The 17,032-nt window shown below is 50.8% G+C and overlaps 1 protein-coding gene across 1 annotated transcript in view; it reads right to left on the bottom strand.

Moving 5' to 3' along the window:
- Positions 1-2,335: 2,335 nt before the first annotated feature.
- Positions 2,336-17,032, bottom strand: part of PODXL (podocalyxin like) — a 56,848-nt gene continuing 42,151 nt past the window's right edge. Inside the window, exons 3-9 of the mRNA XM_086681777.1 lie at positions 13,488-14,132; positions 10,619-10,986; positions 10,257-10,328; positions 8,164-8,311; positions 7,865-7,926; positions 7,447-7,614; positions 2,336-6,414 (exon numbers count right to left, since the gene is read on the bottom strand). Coding sequence (XP_086537903.1) covers positions 6,217-6,414; positions 7,447-7,614; positions 7,865-7,926; positions 8,164-8,311; positions 10,257-10,328; positions 10,619-10,986; positions 13,488-14,132 — 1,661 coding nt within the window. The 3' untranslated portion in view covers positions 2,336-6,216. The remainder of the gene's footprint in view (positions 6,415-7,446; positions 7,615-7,864; positions 7,927-8,163; positions 8,312-10,256; positions 10,329-10,618; positions 10,987-13,487; positions 14,133-17,032) is intronic.

Below are 17,032 nucleotides of genomic sequence, written 5' to 3'. Positions count from 1 at the left end.
AATCCTCCAGAGAATTAACTCAAAAAGGATCAAAATGTGGGACACTACCCCCTCTCCCTTGACAGATTTTGTCCTCTGGTGGGAAGACAGCAAATAAGCCAAGAGGACTTTATGGTGAACAGTTGAGATGGTGGCTGCTCACACAGCAAGTGTGGGGACCCACAGGAGCTGGATGTGCCCCCTCGAGAGCCTCTGCTCACCCAGGGACTATCCAGCGCCAGCAGGGAAATGGCCACGTGTGCTCACGTTCCCGAGTGTGAGTCAACCGTGGAAATTGAGAAAATATTTTCCTCATTAATGAGGGCAACATGAGGCACCACCAGTCCTCCAGATTCTGAAGGTATGAGTGGGAACACAAACTGCGGGCCCTCCTGAAGCCCACGTCAGTCCCGGCTTGGGCTTAAGTACCAGCTGGTTAGGTTTTCTCTTTAGCACCACATATGCAACGTCTTTTGCCTTTTAATGTCTCGGAAGAAAAATAAGAGTTGAAGTCTGGCTTTCTGTTGCATAGGGAATGCGGGACAGTAGCACACGATGCCTGAAACTCCTATCATTCTTACTCTGAAACTTCTGATGTTCGCAGAGGACTTTCCTCCCCACGGCAAAGCAAAGGCAGTTACATCCTTTCCAGAAAGGTTATTACAGGGAAGAGAGGGAGGCTACAGGTTGAGGCAGCCCGTGCACTGCTGTGCCAGTAGGTTTTGATAGTTGGCAAATCCCAAGCAGGGAGATGAGGGCACTCGGCAAGACGTATAGCACACCTCATACAGCTGCCCTCTGAGCTCGGGCCCCAGGATGGGTGGCCCAGGGCAGAGTCCGGAATCCTAGGTTTATGTCCAGATCCAGCAGGAACTTCTGTGTAGCACTGGGCAGTCTCAAGCCTTCTTCTAAGTAAATGTTGGTGGCAGATCCTGTTAGCTAGAATCCCACTGATTTTTTTTAAATCTGTAAAACGCCAAGGTCTTTGAAAAATACTATCTCAGTATTTATCACGTGCTAATTATAGTACTAGTCCTATTTTTACTTTTTTCCCTTAGGGTACAGAAGAAATAAGCTTGGGGGATCGGGGACAGGGGAGGTGCCAGTGACAGAGGCCTGGTGCATTAGGACTACTGAGTGACTGCTCCTTGGTTGGCAGGGCAGGGAGCAGGGTGAATGACCTCTTCAGGAAGAGAATGGAGCCACAGAGCCTCAGGCCTCAGGTCTAATTTGTGGCCAACGATAAACTGTGAGTCATTCTGTTCTTAGAACAGTGTGCCTCAAGCATGGCCAAGGGGCCTGCCCGAGTTCCTGGTATTTGTATTCTTTTCTCTATTCTTGGCCCACTCTTGAAGTTAACCTCAAAATACCCCTGGCCCAACTCGGGCCCACAGTTAAGAGTGTTAACCCACAGTTAAGAGTGTTAACCGGCTTTCAGAACTCCCCTATAGAAGCAAAATCATATTGTTAACAATGCATTCTAGAAATGTACTTGTTGCTGGAACCCCGGCATTGATGTGAATGGGAAAAGAATACAATACAGCTTCAAGGCCTCACACTAACCCCTTAAATAGCTGTGTCATCTCAGAATCCTTCATCTCTGTACCTAAATTCTACCTATTGGTAGAGAAGCGCCCATTCCTAAACAAGAAACGTAAAAATGTTTTGTAAACTGTAAGATGCCAGGCAAAGAGAAGAGATTGTTGTGTAGCAGCGTGAACGTGGACCCAGTCATCTGACCATTTCTCTTCTGAAGTTGGGAGAGACAGTTTTCCCCTTCCAGTGAGGAATGTATAGGGAGATGGTACCACCCCAGGAGAGGAAGAGAATCAGGATGGGTTTTGGGTGCTTCCTTTCCTGAACATTCTTCATCTTCACTAACATCTCTGTAGACAAGGAACAAGGGGGAGGCTTCTTGGGATAAGTAAACCCTTTTGTGAGCAGTAACAGGACCAGGGGGGAACTTTATATTTTTAATTTGTCTCCACACCAGTGTTTCACACCTGACCAGGGCTCAAGGATGTTTAGTGGTGGGTGATTCATAATTGTATCTGAGGCGGAAGTGGAAGAAAGGAAGAAGGTAGACCACTGATAAAAGCGTGAGGGAAAATTCCGTTATGATCACTCCAACAACCCAAGATAATCTGGGGAACTGTCATCACCTCCGGGATCCCCTTCCTTTCTTTGAGCTTCCCGCTTTCTCTTTTGCTCTCTGCACCCCCACAGTTCGGCCATATAGCAGACGAGCTGAGGGCGCTGCACTCCCCGGAACGCCTCCTGTCCGCGGCGCTTGAGACAGGAGCCTCACGCACAGGGTAAGAACACAAGCCAATCAGTCAAGTCCAACCAACAGGGCTTGAACCAGCTTATACAAAAGCACTTTAATTGACAGTATACAATTTTCCAAAATATAGTTTTGTAAGAAAATGGCAATAATTAAGTACAGTCTTTACAAACAAGTTTCTCAGTAAATTCCAGTGTACTTCAGACCCCTGTCCATGAAGACACATGCTCCCCCAGTCTCCTGGGCAAACTGTTTGACATTCACTAATTTAAAAAAAAAAAAAAAAAAAAAGACACATCAAATAGTAATTCCCTCCCTTCCACTCAGTATTGGGTTCTCCCCAACCTGAGCCAATCAGCTAGCGAATGATGGAAAATATGCCATCGCTTTCCTCTTGCCCCCTCTGCCTTCCCCTTTCTCCCTTTAAGCCTCAGCCCTACTAGAAGATCCATGTCAAAGCTCATCCAAAACTGTTTCTTGACAGAAAAGCATACCGTTCAAGTCTGAGACCTAAGTAACTCAGAGGAAGAGACCAGTATGTTTCCCACTGCTGTCCTCACGCCCTCCCTAGGCTTCCTGCAGGGTAAGATTTGAGAAGGGCATTCTGTGTCATTTTGGTGCCTGTCCTTAATTTCCGGATTCCTTCTAAGGCCCATGGCACCGGTGTTTTAATCCTGTTTCTGTCACTAACCATGTGTTTTGGCCAAGTCACTTTATCTTTCTGCCCTTCAGTGTCTTTTTCTGGAAGAACAAAACAAAGATTGGACTAGGTGTCTAAAAGCCTCTCCCTAAGACTAGAGTATCACTTTCTAACCAGTGCATATTGACTCCAAGCCTGTGATAGACTAGGACTTGGCTGGGGAGGGGGTGAGGACCAGATTTAAAAACAAAGATGCCTGATCTGTAAGACAAATACTTTGTCATCAGCTTGTCTTACATTTCGTTTTTTTCATTAAGGAAAAAAACAAAACAAAACTTGTCATTTCTAGTGAAATAGACATTTACATTCCTGTTTTAGAGGGGGGGAAAAGCCACCTCACTTAACTAACAAATGTTTTTACAAAGTATACTCACTTAAAGCAGTGCAGGGTGGATTAACATGTGGCTGTTGTATTTACATTATCAAAAAGTATGTATCAGCTTGGACTAGTTTTTCCAAGTTTCTCCAGTATATTGCCAGAAAGGTTAAAGCTCAAGAAGTGGTTTAAATAAACTTTCTGCCAGCTTTCCTTCTCAAGAGGGGGCAAAAGAATCTGGTGTCTAGACCAGCTTCAACCCGTGTTCTGTCCTACGATGCAAAGCATGTTCTGTACCTCCTTCAGAAGCAGTCACTCCTTGTTCACAGGAGAGCGTGCTTCCTGCTGGGTTCTGTCCAGTCATCAGCCATGGTTTCTGGCCTTTTACGCAGCTTACGGAAACCAGTTTGCCACTGATGTAAAGTTTATCATCTTTCTGTGGCACAGCCTATTGAAAGTCATGCTGAGTTCCTGGTGTTCCTCTTCTTTCTTCTCAGCCCCAGCATCTGACTTATCAGACAGCATTTAGAACTCAATGCAGACGTGGGATGAAGATGACCTTTGCACATGCGTGGCGGTATGGCCCTTGACCTAGAGGTCTAGTGACAAGAGCAAGCCCAGGCAAGGTACTGGATTCTGAAGTTGCCCTAAAAGGCCAGTGTAACCCAATCTGGATGCACCAAAAGGAGCATGTGAACCAGCCCGAAGCTTCCCAAGATTCCCAAGATTCCCCTTGGACAGAACTACAGTCATCTCTCTTGACCAAGTACATAATTTTTACTCTAGTCCTTGCCGGACATCATCTCTCCCTAAGAGCCTTTGGGGGTTATAGCCTTTGATCTATTTGTGGAGGCGTATTTGCTGTCTCTGTCTGAATGCCTGGCTGGTAAAATGTGACCCAGAATCAGCAAAAGAGTAGTAATCCAGTCTGGCCTCTTCCACAGAAACCCAATGGGTGGAAAGAACTGAATGTTGGGCAGGAAGGAAGCAAACAGATCTTTTCCCAGTGTAACAAGATTTCTTCTGTTTTTCCCCAAGCGAGCATTGTTATCCATCCTGCTGACCTCCAAATGCTGGAGGATCTGGGCAAATGCTTTTGGTTCCTTGTTAGCTTAGCATCTCTCTAGCTCTTGGAAACTCACTGGAGGCCCTACTTGAACCCCTGGCCTTTCTTTTCCCCTAAGATATCAAAGGCCAAAGGTTATGAAGAAAGAATCAAGGCAGCCAGGGAAGAACAGAGATCTTCCCTCGCTAAACTCCTTCAAAATAAGCTATCCTAAAGCAGGCCACCTATTTCATCAGGACTATCAGAGCCTGGGCCTCCAGTTTCTGAGGTTCTGGCTTCTTGCTCTGATATTACCATTTTCACTCTCTGAAGCAGTTCTGCCCATCTTCCTAGGTGTCAGGAAAGTTTCACCCAGGAACAAGAGACAGTGGGCAAAGTTCCACACGGGATTTCTTCTTCCCAGAAAACCAGATTAAACTACACTCTGCCCAGTCCTCAGGTGCCTTCTGCTTGGGAACTGACCGCTGAGCTTTCTCTAAACCCTCCATGGTGCTGTTTCCCTGAGATGCCACCAGAACCACAGAACTGGGTAGCCCTGCTAAGGATATAGAGAAGGGGACACGGCAAGGGCCAACTCCATGCCGGAACAGTGAGAGGTCACCGGGAACCCCACAGGCCCCCCGAAGCTGCCCCTGTGCACCTTAAGATGTATCACACTTTCTAGACCTTTCTTGCCCTATGACACAGGAGAACCAGAAATCGGTGAGATCGGTTAACTGAAAAGTCCCCCAATGGCTGGAGCTTTGGCTTTGGGCAGTGGAGGGCTGGACTAAAACACAAATACAACAAAATTCTCAGCAACTTGAAAAGTCCCTGAGTTTCCTATGGAACAGAGAGTAAAGCCCATCCTTCCTGTCAATCGATTGTCTCCTAAGACACCTCTCCGTGGACTGGGCCCCGGGAAAGTCTGCCCCACAGCTGTCACTCTTGCTGGACCTAGCTTGGGTCTTCACCCCACTGGCTGAGCAGTGAACAACAAAACAGATGCACTTGGCCTTCATCGCTGCTGCAGATTTTACTTCCCAGTGGGAGTAGGAAGCCAAGCAGTTTCCTGGGGAGCCCCTTCAAGGAGGCCCTGGGTGCTGGGCCAGGACCCATCCTCACCTGCCGGTGGATCCCTGACCTCGCTCACACTGGAGTCTGGTGTGGGTCGAATCCCACTAGGCAAATGCAAGGAAGCCAGAATCCAGGACCAGGGACTCAAAGTCATCAATGACCTGTGTGAGTCCCAGGAGTCCTTGGGACAGAGTGGGGATACAGAGTGAAGGAAGGGGGAGGCAAAAAGGGGATGGAACACTGGCAGGCGAGGCTGGGGACAGGAGATGGACAGCTTGGACCCGTACTTTCAAGGAATCAGATTCCCCTGAGACAGGATCTGGCCCCGCTGCCCCTTCCATCCAGCCGGGAGCAGATCGGAGGGGAGGGCACGGGGGGGGTGGGGACAGCAGTGGGGTGGGGTGGCAGTGCACACCGGCCCGGAAAAGGGAATTTTTGTGGTCATCCTGACTCTGCCACCAGGGGCTGTGTGAGCTGGACCTTATACCCCTGTCAGGCCTTGGTCTCCACGTATGTGGGATGAAGGGATCCTACTAGATGGTCACGTGAGTGAGCTCCCTCTCGCCTTCCAGCAGTACTGAGCTCAGGCACTAGTGGGTTATCTTACAAGACAGATCTAGACAGAATGTGACTTGTTCAGTCTGAAAAGGGGAAATTAAGGCCCCGTGGGGATTGGGAGGAGGGAGCCACCAAGTCTCCTTCCCCTGCCAGTCTCTCCCTCAGCTGGGAAGGATGTTCCTCCCCTGTCCCAATGGCACTTGAGGTGGCTCAGTCTGGAGCGCTGTGGCACTGTCGGAGGCCACCTGCAGACCTGATTAGAGGTGTGTGTCTTCCTCCTCGTCCAGGTCATCCTTGGTCAGGTTGTCTAGGGGGACGATCCAGCTGTCCCCCAGCTCCCCATTAAGGTTGACCACCTTTTTCTCCTGCATCTCTGAGGAGGTCTCCATCACTTCCAGTGTGGGATTGTCATGGTAACCATTCTCCACTGTCTGCAGCTCCTCCGTTAGTCGTTGCTAGGGCAGAGAAGATGACCCAAGAAGAAAGGGTAATGTTTAGGGGCTATAGCCTTAATATTACACATTTAGCCCCACAATCCAGGAACCCCAGTTTGGCTAATGTGCGCAGTAAGTGCTCCTGGAGATCATCGTGGCTACTGGCCTTGCCCAGCATCCTAGGATCCCCAGCTCGACCTTTCCCCTACTGGCAAATCCAGGAAGTCAAGCGGAAACGGACTCTGTTCTGCAGAGTCCTCTGATCGCTCTCCTCCATTCCTTCCCTCCAAACCTTAGTCTCCAGGCACCTGCCTCACCCCACCCATTGTACTGAATCAGGAAGGGCTGGAAATGACTTTCATCAGGCCGGGTGACCCGGGACCTCTCCAAGCCCCGGCAAGATGGGTGCGGCGCGACCTACAGCCGTCTCGGCCACAGACAGGAGCCACCTGGAGCCCGTGCTCTTCTCTCGTCTTTACCAGAGGTACAACCTGGGTCACACGGTCGAGTCACCTGGGAAGCTTTGAGCAAACATTCAGATCCAGATTGTCTCAACTGGCGTGTGAGGAGGCCGGCATGCGAATTTCTCTAACTGGCCCCATAGTGTGCAACCAGGGTTGAGGACTACGTGTCCGGGTGGGGCCGTCATGAGGGGAATCTGACGAAGGCGGGTAAAAGAGCCTCCTGTCAGACGTCAGACACGTGGGCCTAGGTCCACTCTTTCAGGGAACCCTCAGCAGCTCCGCAAGGTGACCGTTCTCCCCACGTGCAGATGAGAAACCTGGAGCTTAGAGGTTCCAGGAAGTGCCCATGGCCACGTGGGTAACAGGCAGAGCCGGGGCTTTACCCCAAGTCTGGACTCCGCAGCCGCGATCCTCCCTTCCCCCGCGTGATTCTTTCATTTCCCTGTAACTTTGCAGTTCCTGTAAGGGAGGGTCTCTGCCTGTCCGAAAGGGTTCACGGCCCCCTCACTCTCCTCTAATATGGGGGTGACGGGGTGAAGTCATCTGGTGAACTGGCCTGCTTCCCTGGCGAGGGGAGTGAAGTCCTCACCTGGTCTTTCCTCTGGGAGAGGCGCTGGTGGCAGCAGCCATAGAGGGCAGCGACGAGGAGCAGGAAGGAGGCCATACAGACGATGGTGATGATGAGGGGCATGCTGAACCGGTCCTCCGTCTCTTCGGGTGGCCCTTGGTCCCCAAGCTTCATGTTACTGACTCCCACCTGCCAGGAAGGAGGAGGTTATGTGGCAGAAAACAGAACGTGGGTCACTCCCGGTCAGTTACGATCTCTTCTGCTTGGCGTTTGCTGGGGGACCTATTCCGTCACCCAGCTGTCCCCTCTCTAATCCTCCCGTCTTCCAGCTGCTTGCAAGCGGGAGGTCCCTCTACAGCGAGAAGCACTGTGGAGCAGAGTAACTGTAGACTTCCGAGGGACAGGCTTCCGCCCCAGCACACGGGAGGCACCCGCTTACCTCTTGCAGCTCGTCCCATTTGTCTTTCAGCAACTCATACACATCCCTGGGCAGGAGGTTTGCTGTGGGGAGGAGAGACGTTTCTAGTGGTCCAGCTCAGAGTGGTGTGCGAGGGATGGACACAGGGCCCCAAGAGGACATGCTGTACCTCAGTCTCCTGGGTTTGCCTCTCTTGGCGCGACCCTTCTTAGGGTACTGAGGAAGGACCAGCCCTGACCCATCCTCGTGGCTCCTAAGCTGTCACCCCCTGCCCCATTCCCAACCCCCTTAGGCCTCAGCACCCCCTCCCCTCAACTCACTCTGGATTGCGATTTCTTTGATTGCCACTGCCTGGGTCTCGGGAATAGGTGCCAGCCGTATATGGCACCGATCTTGAGGTGGGTTGAAGGTGGCTTTTGCCGCTCTGCACAGTAGTGTGACCAGTTTGTCATCCGAAAAGTTCGTCTCCTGTTGCAGGGAGACCACAAGTGATTCCTCAAAGATCAGAACAACAGCCTAGGTTTTGGGGGCTGCCCGTCGGACCCAAGGTCTGGAGAATGCATTTGCCTGGTGTGGACCTATTTCTCTATTCCCTCAACTGGGACCACTTGCAGGCCCGGAAGGAGTCAGAGGTTAGGTGCCGAGCTGGGCCAGTCCCTGCCTTCCCTGACTCATGTGAATCTCCTCCCCGGGTCCCCTCACCCTGTTTATCTTGTCTATGGCTGACCAATACCTTTCACCTGACTACCCCCCTTCTCTCTCAGAGTTCTTCAGGGGTCATGACCTGATGCCCTTATCATTGCTCTAGAAGGAACTGTGGAGGTCCTTCCCAGCAACCACTGCCACCCCTCCCTACCCCCAGCCCCCAGCCAGTGGGGAAGACTCCAGCCCTCTCTCAACCTTCCAGGCATTGATGCCCAGTTCAAAGACCTCAGGAGGGGAAGCCCCAGCTCTCAGCCCAAGGATATCTATCCCAAAGTTGAAAGATGCACGCCCTTCCCTAAACTAAGATTCTGTCCATGAAGCCATAAACAGGCTGACAGGGAAAAAGGCAAGGCCGTCACTGAACAGGGCACGGTGGGAGATCTTGAAGAGGCCCATGGAGACATCTTGGAAGGAAGTCCTGTATCTCTAAACAGACAGAGCATGGCTGACATGGCTTTAGGGCTGAAGGTGAGGAAGCAAAGTGTGGACAGCTTTTACCAGGTCCTGCCATGTCATCTAGAGGCACGCCACGCTGGCGTTTCTCTGACCTGATTTCAGAATAAGGTATGGAGATGGATAAAGAAAAGGACTCTTGGTATGGCTCACCTCAGGACCCCCACAAACCATCCCTAGGTTTCTACCTGGGATTTCCTAGGCTTCCCAATCCCTCAGCCTCACACCAGGTAGGGATCCAGGGCTTCCAACCCTCCTTTTACAGCACACGGGGGGGAAAAAATGCTTCTCCCAGCCAATCCTACAACCTGGCAAGTTTTAGCAAAAAAGAGGGCCTGAGAATGGCTGGGCACGCATCGGTGGGATTCCTGCCTTGTCCAATAACCCAAGGCCAGGGCAGCACCGCTCCCTTTCAAACTCCAGTCTAAATGCATGCTCTGTAAAATTCACTTGGAAAATCCCAGCAAAACGAACACCCAAAAGAAAATGACTGAAAAAATACAGGTGGTATTAAAATGTTGTAAACCCACCTTCTCGTCTTCTAGACAGCCTGTCTTAATTCTAGGGGGTGTTTGCAAAAACAGTCACTGACCAGGAGAGGGCAGCAGTGAGCCACCCATCAGCTGCACTCCCAGGTGCCAGCAGAAGGGAGCAGCCATCTGGGCTGGTAGGACACGCCCCTTCATGAAAATGGAGTCATGCGCAAGCTGACACCCCCACCCCAGCACACACACACCACCTTGAGTGCTGGCAATGGCTCCCTGATGCTTCGGAACTGACTGCTCAGACCAGAGGGAGATTATCTCCTTGCTGTTCAACCACTGAGGCCATCAGATTAATACATGGGCCAGCAAATATAAAACCACAGACTATGAGAGCAGGAAAAGTTAGGCAGGCAGACTGAGCCTCTGAAGACCAAAGAGATCAAGTTCATTAAATCACAGCCTGAACGAAAGGCAAACAGGAACTAGGACTGAGGTCTCCAGACTCTGAGAACATGTGAACAATTACACAGTGCAAGTCCAGGAGACCTGGGTACTTCTTCTGGCCTGACAGCAGCCCCATGGGACTTGACTTAGAGGAATCTGAACTTCACTTTGTCCCTCTGTAAGCTGGAAGGGGCCACTTCCCACTAGGAAAAAAACAAGGGCAGGAAAAGGAACACACCATTCCCTTCTACCTTCTCTGACCCTGCCGCTAAACCACAGTTTGGGGGTGTAGTTCAGGGTGCAGCCTGGATTAGCAGGGTACTCACACAGGGGCTGGTTTTCGTGAAGTTCAGGATGAGCATCCTCTCGGTTTGATTTTCGGGATGTCCGCACTGTATCTAGAAGAAGCCATTGAGATTCAGATTCTGGCTCAGCGTGGCAGGGTCTCATCACTAATTCCTCCCTCCCTCTCTCCCTCCCCCTGAGTGGGTGACACAAAGGAAGGAGTTTCTGGCAAGCTGGGCTGGCCAGTTACAGAGCCAGGTGTGTGCCTGGCTGTCCGGCAAAGCGAGGCAGAGGGGGTGGATGGCTGCCTACTTCTAACAGTCCTCACCAGGGGCCCTGGGCTATAAGGAAGACTAGAAATACCTCTTAGAGCCCCCTCCCATCTGAGTCTGGTCTCTCTTACCTGTCCCACCGCTGCTGGCAGTACCCCATCATCCCTATGAGTCAAGGCAGGAGAAGATGTGCTGGAGACTTGGGGGGTAGTTGGAGCCAAGTGAGTGCTAAAGCTTCCAGGTCCCATAACAGTAGATGTGGCCACAGGTCCCGACGAAGAGGAAGAGATCCCAGGGACGGAGGAAGAGATCCCAGGGACGGAGGAAGAGATCCCAGGGACGGAAGAAGAGGTCCCAGTGATGGAGGAAGAGGTCCCAGTGTCGGAGGAAGAGGTCCCAGCGGCGGAGGAAGAGGTCCCAGTGATGGAGGAAGAGGTCCCAGGGACAGCTGGCACCTTGCTGGAGTGCTCATGATTTCCTTGTGAGACAACAAATGATGCTGTAATTGGAAAGCAAATGCTATGAGAAAAGATGAGTGGGAGGCGCCTGGCTGGCTCAGTCCGAAGAGTGTGCAACTCTTGATTGCGGGGTCGTGAGTTCGAGTCCCACGTTGAGTGTAGAGATTACTAAAATTAATAAAACTTTTTTTAAAAGTAAAAAATATAAGTGGAACCTTTAAGAGGACAGTCTTTCTTGTTCTTAGCTCCCTAAGGTTCTTTGATCTTATCTCCCACCTAGACTACAAGCTGGAGTAATGAGCAAGGCTATGAGGAAGAAGTAAACACCTGAAGTCCATTCTCATAACATAGTCCAAGATGGGTGAGACTGAATGAGCCAGGGTGAGGCCTCATAAAAGCAGTCACAATGGCAATGGTGTCAGCAGCAACAGCTAATACTAAATGAGGACTTACTCCATCTGAGGGACTGTACTGAGTGTTTCCGAGTTACTTTCTTAGTTAATCCTCACCACGCCCTACGAAGAAGGTACCATAATTAACCTATTTTATAAATAAAGAAACTGAGTGGCGCCTGGGTGGCTCAGGTGGTTAAGTGTCCGACTTCAGCTCAGGTCATGATCTCACCACTGGTGGGTTTGAGCCCCGTGTCGGGCTCTGTGCTGGCAGCTCAGAGCCTGGAGCCTGCTTCGGATTCTGTCTCCCTCTTTCTCTCTCTGCCCCGCCCCTGCTCACACTCTCTCTCTCAAAAATAAACATTTAAAAAAATTCAGGGGTGCCTGGATGGCTCAGTTGGGTGCCCAACACTTGATTTCGGGTCAGGTCATGATCTCGCGATTTTGTGGGTTTGAGCCCCACGTGGGGCTCTGTGCCGACACTGTGGAGCCTGCTTGGGATTCCTTGGGATTCTTCTCTCCTGTCTCTACCCCTCCCCTGCCCTCTAAGTAAAAATGAAGAAGGAAGGAAGGAAGGAAGGGAGGGAGGGAGGGAGGGAGGGAGGGAGGGAGGGAGGGAGGAAACTGAGGGTCAGAGGGGCTTGGTCACAGTGTTAAGAAGTGGCACAATAGGGGGCATGTGGGTGGTTCAGTTGGTTAAGTGACTGACTCGCGGTTTCCGCTCAGGTCATGATTGCAGTTTATGTGTTCGAGCCTATGCCAGGCTCCACGCTGCCAGTGCAAAGTCTACTTGGAATTCTCTGTCTCTCTCTCTCTGCCCCTCCCGTTTGCTCTCTCTCTCTCTCCCGAAATAAAGAAGTAGACTTAAAAAAAGAAGACGACACGACACAACAGGGAGACACAACAGGGGCATGAATCCCGGCGTCCCTAACTCAGAGCCCTTGCTCTTACAGCAGGACAGCACCACCACAGTGGCAACAGCAGCGTACATCCCGATTACCGAGGAAGTTCTGGACAATGCAGACCCTCAGGCTCACACCTAGAAGTTCTGATTCAATAGATCTGCTATGGGTCATGATCTTGAGGCTCATGATCCATCAGTGAGTTTTAAAATTTACTTACTGGGGGGTGCCTGGGTGGCTCAATCGGTTAAGCGTCCGACTTCAGCTCAGGTCACGATCTCGCGGTCCTTGAGTTCGAGCCCTGTGTCAGGCTCTAGGCTGATGCCTCAGAGCCTGGAGCCTGCTTCCGATTCTGTGTCTCCCTCTCTCTCTGCCCCTCCCCCGTTCATGCTCTGTCTCTCTCTGTCCCAAAAATAAATAAATGTTAAAAAAAAATTTTTTTTAAGTAAAATTTACTTACTGGGTTAAGATCAGCACTTTTAAAAAGGAACAAAGGAATGGGATGGAGTAGAAAATTATTAGGACGTATCCCATACAACAAGAATAAGCCCTGATACGTGAAACTTTTGTTATCAGTTACATGTGTTGTTATACGTGTGTTATATTTTCGTGGTCCCAGATCGTGGTGTAAAATTAAAATGTATTTCCTACTGTAAATGCTATCAAACACATGTGAGGAACACTGTTCTGGAGTCCTGCTTTTTCTTTTTTCTTTTTTTTTTTTTTCATGTTTGTTTTATTTTTGAGAGAGAGAGACAGAGTGTGAGCGGCGGGGGAGGGGCAGAGAGCGAGTGAGACACAGAATCCGAAGCAGGCTCCAGGCTCCGAGCTGTCAGCACAGAGCCCAGTACGGGGCTCAAACCCACAAACCGTGAGATCATGACCTGAGCTGAAGTCAGACTTTTAACAGACTGAGTCTCCCAGGCGCCGCTGTTCTGAACTACTTTCAATGCTCCCTCCACCCTGCAACCAACCGCCCAAGTCTTACCCATGAATAGACTGTTGGCTTGTTTATGCGCTCACCCGAGCAGGCCAAAACCCCGAGCTCTCATCAGAACAACACAGCATTGTTGGCCTCTGCTTGTCATTGAAGGGGACCCCAGGCCTGAATGAAGGTGGTATAGTCACAGTGTGTAACCCTCAGCATGAATTCTATCTTCCAGCTGAGCAACTGTATAGAATATAAGCATTCAGAAGTTTCTTCCTGCTGGGGTGGGGGGGGGGGGTGGTGGGGAGCACATCACTTACTTGGCGTGGTAGGCGCCCCGTGTAATGTGGAGTCGGGACTGGTCTTGGTGCCTAAAGTACTTGAAGCCGTAGAGACTTTGTCTGGTGCCTTGGAAGAGTCCCCCGGGGGCTTCAAAGTAGCAGTCGCAGCTGGTTGGTGAGGGCTTGCTGGGGTGGCCGTGGAAGGAGCAGGTGTGGCGCGGGTGGGGCTAACCAGTGGCGGCAGAGGCCCCGTGCCCTGCGTGGTCGTGTGGTCAGTGGGAACACTGGTGCTGCTCTGGGCTCCAGATCCGGCTGGCTGGCTCTGTGTGGTGTCGGGCTTCACGGACTTACTGGTTGGTGGATCAGGAGCTGTCGGGGGGCTGGTTAACACCCCCTCTTTGTTACTGGGAGTGGCAACCGTGTCTTTCTGCATCGGGGCTAGAGGCGGGGCAGCGGGTGACGTAGATGGGCTTTTGGTGACCACGGCTGACGTGGTGGATGACGGCTTCCTTTCCTCAGGAGTTGGTAGAACCGTGGTCGTCGTGGCCGTCGTGATCTTTGTGTTTTCAACTGGACTTTCGCCACCGTGTGTTAATGCTGCGTCGGGGTTGCCTGAGTTTATACGTTCTACTGTGGTCTTTATATGTCCTACTGCAGTCTTTGAGCAAGTAGTGGTCGAGACTTCTGTTTACAAAGACAACACAGAAAGAAGTTAGGGCATCAGCTGCAAGTGTTCCTCTCCACACTCCTCCAAGTCTTCCCGGGGATCCAGAGGCCTTGCTGCCATCCCTGCCATGTGCCTTGGCTGAAGGCCTGGGTCCTCCACGTACCCAGATTTGCTGAAGTTTAAGAAACCTCTAAGGACAACAAGAGTGAAGCAGAGGAAGTCCAGGGAAATTCTGCAGCAGAGAAAGACCGTGCCACCTAATCACCCTGCACGGGGAGGCCTGCGTGAGCCGCGCACGTGCCCTTCCTGTTTTCACTGTGCCGCCACAGAGCCAAGGTCCCCTCCTCCTCCCTCTCCCCAGCTCGCAGGCACATGAGCCTCCGGAAGATTCCGCAGACTCATGCCTCCTGAACGGCCTTGTTGTGGGCATGGCAAGAGAGATGTGCCTCCGTTCTCATGGAAGTATAATCTAGGAGAAACTGACAATAGTGACATTACACAAATGGCCGTCTAAGTACAGTTGTGAGACGTGCAAGGAAGAGAACGATGGACCATCTGACTCTGTTCTGCAAGGCAGCTGACCCTTACCAGGTCAGGGAGGGAAGGCCTGGTGAATTTTACTCTTCTGTTTAACATATTATTCATCAAGGGAACTGTGGCGTGTGGGCCCCAGGACACACTGGTGAAGAAAACACACATAATCCATACCCTCAGGGAGCTTACATTCTGGCGGACAAGCCAGAAATTAACGATAAACAAGTGGACAGAACAAACACCAAATTCCGGGGGCGCCTGGGTGGCTCAGTTGGTTAAACATCCGACCCTTGGTTTCGGCTCAGGTCACGGTCTCGTGGTTTGTGAGTTGGAGCCCTGCACTGGGCTCTGTGCTGACAGCACAGAGCCTGCCTGGGATTCTATTTCCCCCTCTCTCTGCCCCTCCCCTGGTCTCTCACTCTCTCAAAATAAATTAAAAAAAAAAAAAGCCATCAAATTCTGGAGAATCTATGGAAGAAATGAGCAAGGAAATGGTGCAGAGAACAGAGACAGAGGCTGTTTAGGTAGAGAGGTGAGGAGGGGGTGCCTTGACAGCTCGGCAGGTGGGGGGGGGGTGGAGCATGCGACACTTGATCTGGGGGTTGTGGATTCAAGCCCCACATGAGGTATAAAGATTCCTTAAAAAAAAAAAAAAAGTGACGAAAGCCATCTCAGATGCCCATTTTGCTAAGACTTGAAGGATGACAAGGAGAAAACTGTGTGGAAAACAGAAGGCAGAAGAACAGAACCTTCAAAGGCCCCAAAGCAGGGACGAAAGGTAAGAGGAGATGTGAGCGGGGGTTAGTGACTCAGGGGGGGGTCAGGGAGCAGGGTCCAGAAAATCAGGGCCTTACAGGGACTCCTGGGAGGCTCAGTCGGTTGAGCGTCCGACTTCCATTCAGGTCATGATCTCGTGGTTCGTTGAGATAGAGCCCCATGTGGGCTCTGTGCTGACAGCTCAGAGCCTGGAGCCTGCTTCAGAGTCTGTGTCTCCCCCTCTCTCTCTACCCCTCCCCTGCTCACGCTCTCTCTTCTCTCTCTCAATAAATAAATGTTAAAAAAAAAAAAAAATGTAAAGAAAATCAGGGCCGTACAGGTAAAGGGCCAGTAACTTATTGTCCAAAGCATTAATTTTTGAGAATAAAAGGAGGCTCTCTTGGAGCGTGTGGGTGGCTTGGTCAGCTGAGCATCCGACTGTTCATATCAGCTCAAGTCATGATCTCCCAGTTCGTGAGATCATGGCTCACGAGTGCTGCATGTGGAGCCTGCTTGAGATTCTCCCTCCCTCTCTCCTCTGCCCCTTCCCTGCTCAAGCATGTGCTCTCTCTCACTCGCTCTCTCTCAAAATAAATAATCACTTAAAAAAAAAAACAAAAGGGAAGACTCTTGATCATCCTCCTTAGAAACCAAAATAAAGATTTTGGATTTTATTCTAAGTGCAAAATGAAGCCACGGAAGGTTGTAAGCAAAGAAGGTTTATAGGGTGCCTGGAAAAGCAAACACACTTGCTACTTCGAGGGCTGTGGACTGGAAGGGAGTGAGTGGAAGCGGGGAGGAAAAGGCCAGGACAGTAATCCAGACAGAATGGATAACAGTCTGCTGTACAAAGTTACTCGCAGTGGCGATGAAAAGAGGATGGTTCAACACTGTATTATGGGGGCGCCTGGGTGGCTCAGTCGGTTAAGCAGCCGACTTCGGCTCAGGTCATGATCTCACGGTCCGTGAGTTCAAGCCCCGCGTCGGGCTCTGTGCTGACAGCTCAGAGCCTGGAGCCTATTTCAGATTCTGTGTCTCCCTCTCTCTCTGACCCTCCCCTGTTCATGCTCTGTCTCTGTCTCAAAAATAAATAAACATTAAAAAAAATTAAAAACAAAAAAAACCCCACTGTATTATGGAGGCACCTGGCTGGCTCAGTCGGTAGAGCATGTGACTCTTGATCTCAGGGCCAGGAGTTCAAGTGCTACATTGGGGCTAGAGTTTACATTAAGAAAAAAGACTAGGGACTCCTGGGTGGCTCAGTCAGTTAAGTGTCCGACTTCGGCTCAGGTCATGATCTCACAGTTCATGAGTTTGAGCCTTGCACTGGGATCTGTGCTGACAGCTCAGAGCCTGGAGCCTGCTTCCGATTCTATGTCTCCCTCTCTCTCTCTGCCCCCCCTCCCTGACTGATTCTCTCATTCTCTCTCTCATGCTCTTAAAAAGTAATAAAACATTTTTAAAAATTTAAGAAAAAGGATCATATTTTGGAGACGAAATCCAGAAGAAGGGAACCCAAGATTGTTTCCGGTTTTCTGTTCGGAGAAGGGAGAGAGTGGCGGGAAGGGTAGTAGTGGACCTTTACCATTCTTTGTAGCCAAATCTATGCCATTTCTCTGTGTTCGGG

The sequence above is a fragment of the Puma concolor genome, chromosome A2 (genome assembly GCF_028749965.1).
Source record: "Puma concolor isolate L17-30 chromosome A2, mPumCon1.1.hap2, whole genome shotgun sequence".
NCBI classification, from domain to species: domain Eukaryota; kingdom Metazoa; phylum Chordata; class Mammalia; order Carnivora; family Felidae; genus Puma; species Puma concolor.
The sequence above is the reverse complement of the archived record's forward strand: the minus strand, read 5'-3'. Positions and strand labels throughout refer to the sequence as shown.